Raw genomic sequence first — 16254 nt, 5'->3', positions numbered from 1 at the left:
ATTCCTTCGTTTGAACAACAAAAGAATATTTTGATTGCTATATTGAATCTCATATCCACGTCATCAGGTAACATGCCGCTTGGAAGTTATCTTTTGACTTTGACAAACGTCCACTAACGGAAGGACAAACGTAACACTATTTCAAAAGTTAAAAGATCAAGGTGACATGAATTTTTTTTAAGACATCAATCTGAATTCAAAAATATAGTTAAAGAGAAAATAAAAATTGGGTAAAGCTAATATGTGCCCCAAGGACACATGTTAAGAAATTCACAAATAAAAATTTTATTTTGAAAAAATAAATAAAATTATTAATTATAAATTTGTAATAAAGTAAACACACAATTTCCAATAATTTATTTATATATTTATCTCTTAACTTGTGTCCATTACCGATAAAAATTTGTTTTTTAAATATGCTGTTGGATCCAAACATAAAGATATGTAAAAACATGGAAAAGAACGACTATTTATTCATTTTAATAGGTAGAAAAATTGACAAACAATATTTTAAACTCTCGCACACAATAAAGAAAAATTCACTTAATATAAACAGATAAATAAGCGCCGGTTTGTTGAGAAGCAACCCAATCGCGAAGTGGGCGCGAGATAGATAGAGAAAATGGTGGAAGCTCTGAAACTGTTGAACCTAACATGGCACCCACTAAAGAACCATTTCCTTCACTTCTCCACTTACGCATTTCGTCGAACACCTCGCACCCTTCTTATCCGCGCGTCCTCGTCTACAACTGCCGCCTCGGGTCGCAACCGCCGGAGCTCTGCATCGTCCCCCACCACTTCCACCTCCGATAGGGAGGCCATTCGAGCCATCCGTTTGAAAAAGGTACCTTAGCCATGACTGAGATGTTTACTTTGCTTTGTTTTCTATCAATCGTTGAGCTGAATTGAAGTTGATTTTGTTTGAATTTTAAACTTCCATAATATGAAAGTGTTCACTCAACAACTGCAATGTGCTATTGCTTCTGGGTTTTTATTTCATTTTTGTTGTTCTATTATTCTCTTTGGTTGTTAACTTGTTTTTAGTTTAAAGCTTGTAAATTTGTTTTTGGGGGCGAAATCATAATTGAATTTTTTACTTACTTTTGTATAAATAATTATCTTAAACGTATTTTACTTGGATGTTGTTTTTGGTGATATGGCTGAAATTGAAATATGTTAGCCCTATTTGGACAAACGACTTAATTAAGCACGAATAACATAAACACTCATCGTGTAAGTGCTTATGTATAAGTTATTTATATAGCAAAAGATAACATATAGTCAACCTGATTTTATATAAGTTATAAGTTGTTTGAATAAGCTATCTTAGTGAGTTTATGAATTTAAGTTGAAAACAACTTATGGACATTTTAGAGGCTTTTAACATAAGCTTTATCAAAAAGTCTTACAAGTGCTTATGCGTATGTATAAACTTAAATAAGTCAATTCAAACATGCCACAACTATCATTGCTTGGGATTAGGTGGACCTTTCTTTGATTATGGTTAGTTTGAACAATGTGATGGGTTTTTATCTTGTGTTACCAAAGGGATAAACTAATGATCTTTATTTTGAGAAAATTGTCTTATTACTTGAAGAAAAAAGTTACTAGTATTATGCCAACCCTGCCTTGTATATTTGTAGGTTGAAGAAATTAAAAGCAAGGGACTCAATCCCTATGCTTATGAATGGAACAAAACACACAGTGCAAAGCAGTTGCAAGATATATATAAAGATTTAGCAAATGGTGAGGAAACTAATAGTGAGAATGATCATGTTTCTATTGCGGGAAGAATTATCGCAAGGAGGGCATTTGGGAAGCTTGCCTTTTTGACACTAAGGGATGACTCAGGAACAATTCAGGTTTTTTTTTACACTTTTTATTGTCTTTGTACATTTCTTGTAACTTTGACTAAGACATGTCAGACTTTTATTAAGCATATATGATCACTTTATTTTTATTGAAATGTCTTCGTAGTTTGTTGCATTCTTTATTCATTGATAGATGTTGTGGATAGATTCTAACGGAAGTTAAAATCTATGTTTTCAGCTCTATTGCGAAAAGGAGAGACTTGTAGATGAACAGTTTGAGCAATTGAAGGCACATGTTGATATTGGTGATATAGTAGGTGCAAAAGGAACAATAAAACGCACAGAAAAAGGTATTACCTAGAAATTAAGTTTTTTGTAAATTATTCCGTGCATTGCAAATGTATGCTATATCTTCGGCCCAACAGTCTATAGGTTATCCTGATCTTCATCTGATTTTTGTTTTTCCTCCATGTAAAAAACAAAGTATGAACTTGCAGTAGCCGAATGACTTGTGTGAATTCATCTGCATCTTCCCTTTATATATATATATATATATATATATATATATATATATATATATATATATATATATACATATATATACATATGTATATATACATATATATACATATGTATATATACATATATATACATATGTATATATACATATATATATATATATATATATATATATATATATATATATATATATATATATATATATATATATATATATATATATATATATATATATATATATGCGCTCACTCCGTTTCAAAATGATTGATTATTACTGTGTATACTACTTCCAACACATTTATAAGGTTAATTTAGTAAAAGTGTAATGTCTTATGACAATATTATTATATTCCTTAATTTGTGTGCAAAAACCTTAAACGACAGTCATTTTAAAACTGAGGGAGTAAAAGATAAAGTGGTGAGAGTATGCTTCTGACTTGTTAGATACAAACTCTAGTCCGTTGGTGAATATGAGAATCTGAAAGTTTCAAGCTGTCTCTGGTTGGATTAATCCAAATAATGCTTATTTGAGAACTTATGTAGGTGATAGATAAGCTGATAGTTTTCTTACTAGACTCACTTTGTTCACAATGTTTGGTCATCTTTGTTTCCACCATGTTTTTCCTTTTCCCCGTGCAGTGTCTATCTAAGTAAATACCAGAGTTACTCTTTCACACGGTTTGCATGCATTTCAAGAATTGACTTGAACTAGTTACGATAAAGGAAAGTTATATAGCTAACTCTTTTCAAGATTGATATCCTCTCTCTTTGGCAAAATGCCGTATGACAAATGTTGTAGATAATTCACAATCTTCCCTTGCCTCTGTTTATTTCCCTCAAGGGATACCTGTTCTGCGGTTCCCTATATGTTGGTCTGAATTTTTAATTGATAATTCATGAATAAAATGAAATCTATGTGTTTTATTTTGGTACAATAAGGGAAAAAGAAATAAAACATGAAATAACAAGCTAACAATAAATGAGGTCAGTGGTGTCTTTGAGCAGTAAAGAATAAAGATCCCATATCTGGAGGGTGCTTCCTCCAAAGCTTTCAAGTCTCATGATACCTAGCCCCATAATTGGCTATATGGTCAGTTCATAATAGCATTCCTTAAAAACATGTTGAATTTGCACCTTCTAAGGGCATTATGTAAGCTCCAAAATCTACATGGCAACATGAGCAAACATGTGGTGGCCAATAGACTGAGTGTTTTGAATATAGAAACCCCATCGATACTATCCTTCTTGCGAAGGATAGAATTAAAATCAGTCTCAACTCTCAAGCCTTGGCTCAATTAAAATTTGAGAATCTTGTTTCTCTACACATTATTAAAATAACTAAGTTGGCCTTTAGAAAATAATTTAAAGTTTATTTCAGACATGCTAGTAAATATTGTGGTAATAAAAACATAGTGATTGGTACGACCAAAGGGATCTCGTGCTAGGGGCATATAAGAGATATAAAAAAGTCAATCATAAACTTTTGGGAGAGTTGGTTATTGACACTTTACACAACTGTTTTCTTTTTGTTCCTTTGGCAATTTAACTCAAAACAAGAACTTAAATATAGAATTTTAGAAAATACATTAACTAAAATTCAAACGGCTAATAGTTTCTACTCTAGTGCATTTATAAAATATCTTAAACTCAGCCAACATATATATTATATATAAGGAGGAATCAATTTCCTCCAGGAGTATCTAACTCTTATGAGAATCATAACCCAAAAACAACCATCTTAACTACAATATCATTTGCCTGTTATATGGGATTGGTCAGTCTAGTGAGATTCCTAACTTTTTTATAAGTAAGGGGAAATTCATTTTATTTGAAAGTTAATTCAGAGGAGTCATTTCACTTCCAAGAAATCTAGAAAATCACTAATAAAGTGGTGACAAATTAAGTCCGCATCTGTGGTTTTTTAAGAATGTCTAGGGCCTAATAAATGTGGTCTTATTGTTATTTTTATACTCCCTTTTAGGTAGTTATTTTCCTTTCACATTTTTAATACTTGGTAATAATTCAAAAAGTGCAATAAAAAGTGGGTCCGGTCAATCTTTTTCTGTTTCCTTTCATTACAGCTTTACCATTTTCTAATGTTCTTTATTGTCTTCAGGAGAACTTTCTGTGTGTGTGCTATCTTTTGCAATTCTTACAAAATCTTTGCTTCCACTGCCTGACAAATATCATGGTCTAACTGATATAGATAAACGCTATCGGCAGAGGTAAGCTTGTAATTCAATTTTGTATTTGTTTGCCTATTACATGTTTTCATTGCTGTTATATACTATTACCAATGCATTTGGTATTTTATCAGTGATATTTCTTTCATTACAATGCTCTTATACTACATAGTTCACTTCTTCTACCTCATTCTATTTTTGTTGGAGGATATTAGAATTTAGATCCCATGTTCTTTCTTTCTTTTTCTTCTGTGGTAAATATTTTCATCCGTCAAATTATTTTAATGATTTTTTATTTTAGTTTGTTCTTTACTTATTTGTTTCCTATTCTATTTTCTTGTTTATAGTACTATTTATTTTTCCTTCTTATTTCTACAGCATCTCTAGTTATCATTCTCACCCTTTAACTGAAAATTGAACATGTTTGTTGTGGACTTGTGGTTAGGTATGTAGATATGATTGCAAATCCAGAGGTAGCTGATGTATTTCGCAAAAGAGCAAAGGTGTTTCTTCTTCCAAACTTTATTTGCTTAAGGAAATCAAACATTGCTATTTATTTTTGTTTTAATATTAAAACATATAATTTATCGTCAATTAGAAATTTCATTTTATCTGCCCACGTCCCTGTTTCCATGCCTCTTAATTAAGTTATAACTATCATGTGTCCGCCTTCCTTTGCATTACTGTAGCCTCTCACATTATGTGCTTCTGCTGATATATTGTCAAAAAAATACTTATCCGTTTATCCATGCTAGAGCGTTTAGCTATTATTTGTATCAATTTTCTGATCAATTCCATTCAAATAGGTTGTATCAGGGATACGAAGGACAATGGATTCTTTAGGTTATGTTGAGGTAGAAACTCCAGTTTTGCAGGTTTGTTGATTTTCATGTACCTACACTATTTTTTCTTGGTAGGAAAAGTACATATGGGGAATCTGCTAGTTATTTGATTGAAACAAGTTATATTATTATTATTTAATATTAATAAAATGCTAAGAACATCAATTGCTCAGAAGTAATTTGATATTCTAACATGTCAGTTTGGTAAGCATTATCTACTTGTATAATTATTCTCATATTTATGCTTTACTCTTGCACTCTTGAAAGTCAGATTGATATAGGGTTGTTAACATCTCAATTAAATGGCTTTGTGGCTTGACTAATCTGCCTCCCCATTTTGTCATCTTCAATGTTTATTTGATTCCTTGTAATTACCAACTCAATACAGAACTTTTGATGGTAACTAAAATAAGTTATCAAGTAGCCATTTATTTTAGTAATCTATTGCATTACCTTGTTGGTATATTTTTTCTTGTTCGGTCACATGTTTGTTTCTGTTGTGATTCAGTAATTTTTGTTTATATTTAGCTCAATTGGTTGTGGGAGTTTAAGAATGTTGGTACTTATCCACTAGATACCGAGTTCGGCTCCTGCAAAAGGCAGAAGCTCGCAACTTGGTGAATAGGGTTTGGGGGTACTATCAGAATTAGTCCAATAGGCCAGCTATTGCAAATGGCTTCAATTTCTTAATAAAATTATTAGAAGTTTGTGAAAGCAGTAACTAGATGGCTTTAGAAGAATATTGTTCCTTGTGTATAGATGAGGTTCACTATACAAAATCTTTGGGAAATAAAGGGATATGTAAACCATATAATGTTCCCAGATCTGCTCTCACTCACCACAATCTGCATACTAACTGTCTCACGATTCTTCCTCGATATGGATTATTTTTGTTATTCACATTTCACATCTTCCATGGCTGAATCTTCCATATAATATTGTTTGTCATATACTCATATGTATAAAGACCATATTTTTCATTTTGCACATGGAGATTTCTTTCTTTTCCTGATTGATTTCATTGACTAGGGAGCAGCTGGGGGAGCAGAGGCCAGACCATTTGTTACATATCATAATTCTCTTGGAAGGGACTTATATTTGAGAATTGCAACTGAATTGCACCTAAAGAGAATGCTGGTGAGATTTAAAATGTTTTTTATTCTTAAAGTCCTGGATCAACTTACCTTCAGACGAGAGCTTACATTTTCTTTTCATTGGAAGGGGTGTTGAAGAATCAACCTCTTTTTATCTTCTTATTTAGTAAATTTAACAGTGTGTTTATCAAAAGAGATATATTAGTGTTCATCCCGAATGTAGTGCAAAAGAGTTTGATTACTAGTTCAAGATCTTGATTCTTTTCTGAAAAATTAAAAACTCTTCGTGTATCCTGTAATATTGCTGTCTAGACAGACTCCCTCCGCTCCTTTTTAACGGTCATTTTTTAGTAAAAAAATTATTTCTTTTTAATTGTCATTTTAAAAGTTCAAGATAACATTAATTGTTGTTTTGTCAAAATTATCCCTAATTATTTATTGAAGAGAGAGAAAAAGTCAAATAAATTAATAAATAATTAAGGGTATTATAGGTATAAAAGACAATCATTACTTGAAAAGTAGTAACAATTATTAGTTTTCTTAGTATGTGGAAAAAATAAAAAAGAGACAATTAAAAAGGAACGGAAGGAGTACTAATAATTAGAATGTTGTATTTTCTTTAGAGAAGAACATTTGTTTTAGCTGCAAACTTTTTAAAAATCCTATATCTTGATTGTGCCATAGATGAGACTTCTCCGAGCTATAAATTGGAGATTTTGTATATTGGAAATTCCTCCTTCATTGTGGTCTGCCCCTAACTGACTGCCTAATTGTGGCATTTGGACTTCTTTAATTGCAGCCTCCAACCCCTTCATTGTCTTGGGTGTGAGGAGGGGGTGAATTTAGTCCCACATTGCCTAAAGATATGGACTGGGTAGTGTTTATAAAGTTTAGGAAGCCCTTTCCTTGCAAGCCGCCTTTGTAATAATGATACATGCCCAACCAAAATTCTAGGAGTGTACATTAATTATGTTGTTGATTTACTCTATCTGTTAACCATTTTCATGTTTTTCTTTATGCCAGGTGGGTGGGTTTGAAAAAGTATATGAAATTGGTCGAATATTTAGAAATGAAGGAATTTCAACTCGTCATAATCCTGAGTTTACAACTATAGAGGTAAATTGAAGTTTCAATTTAGAAAGTAAGATTTTGTTGCCTACCTTTGCATATCCAGTCTCAAAGTTCAAATAAAAGAAATGGGTTGTTCTAGCATCCAACAATTGTCTTTTCAAACGTGCCCTGATAATTTAAGTTAGTTTTAATACTTGAGATGGGCATATATAATATTTCCACTAACTTTTCATGGCTTAACCTTTCAAGCTAGTTGTTTTAACAGTGTTTACATGGTATTTTAATTTTCATTATTGTATATTTGTACTTCTCATATTAGCTAATGTCTAGATGTATGAAGCATACTCAGACTACCAAAGCATGATGAATTTGGCAGAGGAAATTGTCACTCAATGTGCTCTGGCAGTTCACGGGAAGCTTACTATTGATTATCAGGTAAACAGTGTTCTTACTGATCTAAAATGTTATTGGTCAGGTGTTAGAAGGGATGCCAAATTGACTCTGAAAAGACACTTGATTCTGATAAATACATTTGAATAAATATGTTATTAATCAAATTCAGCCTTGATGTTTTTAAAAATAATTTATGATGTTAAAATAAACTTTGGAACTGTGAGCTTACTGGCTTGTATAGAATTAGATGCACTTGATACTACAATTTTCTTCTATCACTTTTTTGTTTGTATTATTTCAATTAAAATTAGATGCACTTGATAATACAATATTATTCTGCTTTCTCTACAATTCTCTAATGCTGGTGTACTATAATATAACCGTAGTCAGTCTTCTTTTGAATATTTTTCTGTTTAAATAATTGTTTTTGAAGCGAGCGTAATGATTCCATACAGGGCGTGGAGATATGTCTGGAAAAGCCTTGGAGGAGAGAGACCATGCACAATCTTGTTAAAGAAGTTTCTGGGATCGATTTCAATGAATTGGGAAATGATCTTGAGGTTGCAAAACAAGCTACTTTGGCTAGCCTTGAAAATAATCTTGATAACAAGGATAAAGCTTCCATTGAAGCGTGCCAATCTGTTGGCCACCTCCTTAACGAGGTTAATTGGCTTCACCTTTTATTTTCCTCTTCAATATAGGCATCTATTTTATTCATCTTATTTGATAAAGCTTGTTATATTTGCTATTAATCAAACTTCTTTTGAGGTGGTAATCTATATATTGACGTCTCTTTTCTGAAAATACTTTTTTTGCATCTTTTATATTGTCAATTTGACCTGCATACACTAACCGGTTTGTTTCTCTTGTGTATTTAGGTTTTTGAATTATTTGTAGAACCGAAGCTTATCCAACCTACATTTGTTTTAGACTACCCAATTGAGATATCTCCACTGGCTAAACCACACCGCAGGTAGACATTTTAGAAAATACTGTGTAATGTTAATTATGTTTTTTTGCTAGTATTAAATGTGATTTGACCTAAAACACCATAAAATCTGAATCTCTTATCAATTAGATCTGCCCTTTCTTTTCATCACAACAGTCAAATTGTCTAATCCACTGAGATCATTCCCGGACTTTTTGATGATCACTGTTCACTACTCTTGCATTGCAATTATAATTTAGATTTATTGGCACTTGAAATACTCTCATAATCGTGCTGCTTCTTTTGAACTGAACCATTGTTCCCTCATCATGTTGGCATCAATTCTACAAAGGTTATGAATACCTGAAAAGATGACCTCATTATGAACTTTCTAGTTTTATGAATTCAACATTTATATTATGAACTGCTATTTTTTTCCTTTCTTCCTGTCACTATGATTTGTAAAAGAATTATTATTCATATTATACAACATATTGTCTGACGTTGACATCTTAATCAAACTGATTAATAACATCTGGTACACATTTACTGTTATATTATCTTCTATCTTACACTTTATCCTCTATTAGGTCCACAGGTTTGACTGAGAGGTTTGAACTTTTCATTTGTGGTCGTGAACTAGGCAATGCATTCTCGGAATTGACCGATCCTATAGATCAGGTAAGCTTCCAAACTTTTCACTTTCAGGCATCCTAGCTATTAATCTCTCAAGTTTGATGGCGAACAAAATGGTTGCTTTTTTGTACTTCCTAGAGAGGACGTCTAGAAGATCAAGTTAAACAGCACGAAAAGAAAAGAGCCGCCGTTTCAGCAAATGGAGATAAGAAAGAAGGAATAGAAAATGATGATGATCATTCATATGAAGTGACTCTTGATGAAGATTTCCTTACAGCTTTGGAGTATGGAATGCCTCCAGCTTCTGGAATGGTACATAATCTGTTTGCATGTCTTGGTATATGTAGTTAACTTTATTTTGCTTCCTTTTAAATTTCAGTTACTGAGAGTATATTATTTCCAGGGACTTGGAATCGATAGGCTCGTGATGCTTCTGACAAATTCTCCCAGTATTAGAGATGTAATACCCTTCCCAGTACTCAAGGTCCAACAATAGACAGTTTTGTTATTTTAGCAGTTAATGTAATAACAGAATAAAAAGTCGTCAGTTATTTTCTCTTTCTAATGTCATTGTTAAGCCAGTTTAATTATTATTAGTAGTATGATTTTTATTATTATTAATTACATTTGAGTTCTGTGTATATCACATGGAATTAGATGTGTAACTGAGATAGTTTTCCATCTTTGACTGAATTGGAAAATGATGAGATGTGTAACTAAGATAGTTTGAGATTATTTTATTGTTTGTTATAGAAATAACTAATACACAAGCATTTATATGATAAACACTTAATTAGAATGTGTATCCAAATAAAGCCCGAGTGAACTCGGTTCTTGCAAAATTAATCAGACTTCTTTTTGGTATAGAACCATAGTGCAATCATACTATAAACTCAAAGCATACAATAACTATTAAGAAAGAAAACATTATTTCTAAATATTGTTATATATAAACAGTCACAATCTTTTATATAGGAAGTCAAAAGGAAGCAATAATATGAATGACTAAGTGGTAGAATTGATGATACCATCATGAACTTGAGAGGTAGAAAGTGAGACGAGTCTCCTTTTCAGCTTATCTAAAGACTCCAATGTTGTGTCAAAAGTTGTAGGAATAATGGATACTTGTCCAGGATTTTGACTATTGTACACTGAGTATATAACAGCATCATCAAAACCTTGATTTAGAATGTAATGAAACAAACCTTTAGGAAAAACACAAACATCACCCACTTTGAGAACATTTTGGAAAACTTGGTTTTTTGTATCAATAAATCCAGCCATCAATACACCTTTTTTAACAAAGATCATTTCAGTAGCTCTAGGATGATAATGAAAGTTTACCAAACCATCATTTTCAATGTCGGTTCTTCCAATCGATAGACCGAGAGTATTCAACCCGGGAAATTCAAAAGCGGAGACAAGTTTTACGGACGCGCCAAAAATATCTTTAGGACCAGCTTTACTTAATTCTGCAGTCTTGAAATCTTGAGATGTCACGTTAGATGGATTTTTGCAAGGTAGACCATTGATGAATATGGTTTGTTTATTCGGTGAATTTGATGGACATGTGTCTTGTAGGTTATCACAATCTGCAAAACAAATTTGGATGTTGGTTAAGACAACAACAAAGAAGAACATAAAGAAAAGGTTGTTAACAAATGATTTCATCTTGAATTTTCTCTACTTGGTTGAATAAATTATACACTTTAATATAAATATTTACACACAATAAAGTTTTTTTATATGAGACTTTGCTAATGTGGATTGCAAGAAATGATAGTCTTGGAATTCACTTTTGGATTTGAAGTATAATGTAAGGTGTGTTTGCTTGAAACAAAGGATTCATTCGAGTTAAATTCCACTGTTTTTTCTGAAACTTGAAGATTGTACAAATAACAAGTAATTTCCATGTGTGGATAATCAACAATTATAATGCTCATTATTAGTAGAAGCTATTAAATTTGATTATCATTTTCATAGGTCAAGTTCAAGTAAGTTATGCCGTCAAATATTAGGCCATGTTTCTATTTTAGATAGGATATATATTCTAGTTAACTAAAAGTTTTAAAGGGAAGTTTCTTTGTACTCACTCATTCAATTGTGTTCATCTAAGTAAAAGCAAAGTACAATTAATAACAGTATTAGAAAGTTAAAAGGTATCGAGTAGAATCTTTTTTATGGTAAAGTATTTTTGACAATGACAATTTGTATAGTATATACATTTGGTATGGTATAAGGACTTTGTTTTGTGCACTAGGCAAACAGTATCGTCATGACAGATTAACGGTTTAAAACATAATTGATATATGGCCAATAAGGCTTATAAATATATTATAGATAATTGAAATGTCAACACTACATTATTCTTGTCATTTTTGTGGTGAAAGTCTGGATAACTTGTGTCTCAAATTATTTGATAAATTAGGATAAAAGAGAGAATTAGAAAGTGATTGAGAGAAGGGTATATTATTTAAATGAAATTAAGAGAACTAAAATTTACAAATATGTAGGATTATACTACTAACTACTAGTAGTATCAATAATCATAGGTTGAAATATCCGTAATCACGTGCATAATTATTAATAATCACGTATTAAACTATAAGTAATTATATGCAGAATTATCAGTAACCACATATTGAAAACTGAATTACACCTCTAATAATACAAAAGATAAAAATTCAAATTATCGCTTCCACAATTGAAGCCGGTATAATGTTTGGAGGTTGTGCCATAGAAGAATGATAAACTTCTTAGAAAATATATAGAGATGTTCAACAAAGAAATAGTCTTCACGAAGAACGCTGACAAGGACGAGATGAAAAAAATACCTATTTCAACAAGAGTTTTTGAGTGGAAAGAGATTTACAAAGAGTATCAAAATAGAGACACCAATGAAATTCAACCACTTGTTGAATATGACTAAGAAGTACATTCGGGATGAAGAAATGCTGGATGTGAATAGAGTCGTGCAAAGTGGAAATCAAAAGCTGAAACAAAAAGTCCAACAAGAATAGAGAAAATCGAGATCCACTCTGAAACGACAAATAATACACACCTTAAATACTCTCAGATAAACCAAAAAGAGACAGTGAACAATGATAATAAATAAATAAAAACGATTTAAGCATGACCTAAATTGAAAAAAAAATAGTGGGTAACATGATAGAAAATGTGTTGACCCCGGTAAAATGATCGGAGAATCACAAACACTATGGGATGAATGAGCTTGAAAGTTGTTTTCTTCAACATTTGAGATTTTGGGAGAGCAAGAATAGTGATAAAGAAAGAAAAGTGAATCTCTTGCTTGCTCCCTTTTATAAGCAATCCAACGCGCTAGATGGAGAAACATAGAGATGTTCTATCCAACAAATGCAGATGATTCAAAGTGAAAAGTTTTTCATCCAACCACAATGATTGGTCAAAGATTAACACCTACATCTTATCAAAAATTAAAAAGCAAATTCATCCCATAATCTCAATTAGCTCGACCTAGAGACACCTTATCCAACTATTCAACATTTATCTAGATCAATGTCATCCATCAATGCTTACGTAATCCTAGACCGTTGGAGTTCGAGCGTAGGAGACCCATGTGTTGGAAAAAGACAAAACAAAGATCACCTCGAATCAGAGGCGTCATTAACCCTTGTCAGGTGTTGAGGTCACTAAGATAGTTGTAACTTCAAAATACTGACATAATATACAGGCTTGTAGGCATTTAAGAACCACCATTTAAAAAGGATAGACTGTGTGACATTCTTTGAAGAAATTTAAAATGACCCACTCACTAAAGAGTTTTATAATATTGTATTCGGTCTCATTCAATGAAAATTTTGACTGCATCCCACCAGATGATTGCTGGCGCAAAATGTCACGAGGAATAATCTTCCCACAAACATCAATCTTGGTTCAAGCCATCACCTGAATTCATCTACTAGTAACTTATGGTGCAATTGTTTCGGACTAGACCAAACCCAACCCATTAACAAATCATACCATCCTAAAGTCGCCTATTAAGAATATCTTATTTCATGGACACGTCCTAAAAACATACTCAAATAGAGGCAATTATAAAATCGAGAGTGCGTGAATAAGATCACATCATGATTTATCCACAATTATCCTAGGAGAGAACAGTCCAATTAGGATTTTGGATCCTAACAAAAAAAAATTATTTTCTTATAAAGTCGAACTAATAGTTTAGGTCTAAATACACCATCTTTCTAGTCTTAAACTTTGTATCATACAAACAATTCTTACTTATTTGTATGTTCATCCCTTTATATAGACCATCAACTATCCTTACATCTATTCCTATCCAATCAAATCTCATCCCACCATCTTAACTATGACAAGGATCATTTATCAAAAGATACTCATAACTATGAGTTTTTGATTAAGCTTTTAAATTCAACACTTTTATGATTTTTTTTTAATATTTAAAATTCATGATGTAATGAATAGGTCAATCTAACATATGAGTGACCTACGATAAATTTTAAAATATGAGTATGACCTATGATATATTATAGATTTCTTTTTAGCCTTTGTCCTATTCTGTAATTTTGGACTATTGCTTCAATGCATTTTTTTTCATTTGTTTCAACTTTATTTTAGTATATTTTTTTTGCTTTTCTTTTTCTTTGGCTTTGGCTTTGGCTTTGGACTATTGCTTAAGTGTATCTTTTTTCATTTTTTTTTGTCTTTGGCCTATTTTATAATTTTGGGCTATTAAAATATGAGTATGAGCTATCCTTTTTTAAAGTATAAGAGTTTCTATAAAAAAATTTAATATATATTTTCACTTTTAATCTCACACCTTTTCATACTCTCATGGGAATAGTTCAACTCACGGTTTTGTAAATTTGGATGAGGTTTGGTTAGAAGATATCAAGTTTTGATCTCCCCCAATTCCCTTTTCATCCGTTTTTTTAAAGGGAAAAAGATAAAACTTCAATTAATACTGCAAGGCATAAACAATGCTTTTAGATACAAGTTCTACACTATTGATCAAATACAATGATACCCTGCTAAAACAAAAGCATGTTGCACACCCCACATCCAAAAACACGGACCTCCAGACCAATACACATTATGCAAAGACATCCAAACTTGAGCAAAGCAAAGCTGAAACAAATGAAAAAAGATACATTGAAACAATAGTCCAAAATTACAAAATAGACTTGTTTACTATTGTCATTAGGAAACAATAACGAGTTTTAATTCATTTGCAGAATCAAATTTGAAAAATCCTAAAAGACAATTTATGCTAAATATTTGAGAAAAAGCGTGATAATGTTATAATATTTCATAATGCAAATAAGTAAAGAACTTCAGCAAATGCTCTTAAATTAACATAATAATAAAAAGTAAACTACAAAAAGTAATAGAAAGTGTTTAAACTAAAGATGGGGACACAAGTTCTTACATTTATCAAAAACTCAAAAATCTCAGTAAATCGGATATGAGAGTTCTAAAGAGAATAAAATAAAAATGTGAAGCCCCATCACATAAACAAAATCTACTTATGTACTATGTACATCAATAACTGTCAACAACAGTTATATCTTTAGAATTTGACATGTATCTTCTATGTGGGATTTCATCTTAGATGTGTTTAAACGCGTCTTTGATTTTCGAACCGCTCCAAACCATTACTATTGTCAAAAACGTCTTCTAGTTACCTGATCATATCTATCGAAAACTCCACTTATTGAATTTGCAACTTGGTGTTGACAACATGACTTAACTACCTTATATCTCACAATCATGTAAAAAAGGCTAAGTCAAAAATCTCAGGCTAACATAAGCCACCTAAAAATGCTATTTTCGATCATATTTGCAATATGACAAAAATATGGCATTTTTTAGTAGACATTATTCAAACTATTTTGCACACGTCATCATCATCATCATGACTCCTATTACCTAGCCATCATGTCAGTAACGTGTGTGTACCTGCCATAATAGCTCCAATTTCCAAGACCATCATGAGCCACAAAAATTAACTGTATTAAATAAAAGAAAAATCATTAATTAGTAATGATTTAAATCAAAAATTAAAACGTCAGTGTTTTAATTTCAAAGCGTAAACAAAAGAGTCTCATTCCAATAGATATATAACTTCCTCTCCTTTTCTTCCTTCCGTTTCACTATTTTAATCTTTCTGGACCCTAAGAACTTTCATCTTCTTCAACCTCCAGTCTCACCTTTTCTTCTATTCAAGTTTAAGAAAAAATGGCCTCTTCTTCCGGTATAACGAAGCAACCCTAAATCTTGTTTGCTGTTGATATTTAGGGTCTCATCTATTTCGGTAATCACACATACATTCCAGAACCACCAATAAAGAAGGAAAAAGCCATCATTTGGGTTCCTAGGTACTAATTCCCTTCTCTATTGCAGGTTATGTTCATGCGTTCTTGAGTCCTTTACCCATATCATTTGTAAAACCTGCTAAATTGGACAATTTATTTCCTTGTTTACCCTATTATAAACCCCAAACCCCGTGCATTTAAGGACACAAGCTTTGAATTAGAGTTCATGTACCAACCCGATCATGTATTCCATTCTTCTCCTTCTATCAATACTGAAGCATATCTCAGTTGGTTAAATAGAATGGAAAAGAAGAAAGGAAAAATCTGGCAAGATCAAGGTATCTTTGACCTAATTCAGCTGTCAAGAGTTGGGCCAAGGTACAATGTCAACATGCTCATATTTGCCCCTCATTTTTTGGAAGCTTAGACTAATACACTCCAACTTCATTATGGGATA

The 16254-nt window shown here is 31.8% G+C and overlaps 2 protein-coding genes across 2 annotated transcripts; one reads left to right on the top strand and one right to left on the bottom strand.

Moving 5' to 3' along the window:
- Nucleotides 1-502: 502 nt before the first annotated feature.
- LOC127076705 (lysine--tRNA ligase, chloroplastic/mitochondrial) lies at nucleotides 503-10212 on the top strand. The gene is made up of 14 exons (XM_051018448.1): nucleotides 503-844; nucleotides 1644-1862; nucleotides 2050-2161; nucleotides 4447-4555; nucleotides 4959-5016; nucleotides 5320-5388; nucleotides 6385-6492; nucleotides 7473-7565; nucleotides 7851-7955; nucleotides 8369-8575; nucleotides 8792-8886; nucleotides 9432-9522; nucleotides 9616-9789; nucleotides 9881-10212. The coding sequence occupies exons 1-14, from the start codon at nucleotides 623-625 to the stop codon at nucleotides 9971-9973; spliced, it is 1755 nt and encodes a 584-aa protein (XP_050874405.1). The 5' UTR covers nucleotides 503-622; the 3' UTR covers nucleotides 9974-10212.
- A 99-nt stretch (nucleotides 10213-10311) lies between these two features.
- Nucleotides 10312-11311, bottom strand: LOC127076706 (germin-like protein subfamily 3 member 4). The gene has a single exon (XM_051018449.1). The coding sequence runs from the start codon at nucleotides 11146-11148 to the stop codon at nucleotides 10483-10485; it is 666 nt and encodes a 221-aa protein (XP_050874406.1). The 5' UTR covers nucleotides 11149-11311; the 3' UTR covers nucleotides 10312-10482.
- Nucleotides 11312-16254: the final 4943 nt, after the last annotated feature.

Source organism: Lathyrus oleraceus, chromosome 4 (genome assembly GCF_024323335.1).
Source record: "Lathyrus oleraceus cultivar Zhongwan6 chromosome 4, CAAS_Psat_ZW6_1.0, whole genome shotgun sequence".
NCBI classification, from domain to species: Eukaryota; Viridiplantae; Streptophyta; class Magnoliopsida; order Fabales; family Fabaceae; genus Lathyrus; species Lathyrus oleraceus.
The sequence above is the reverse complement of the archived record's forward strand: the minus strand, read 5'-3'. Positions and strand labels throughout refer to the sequence as shown.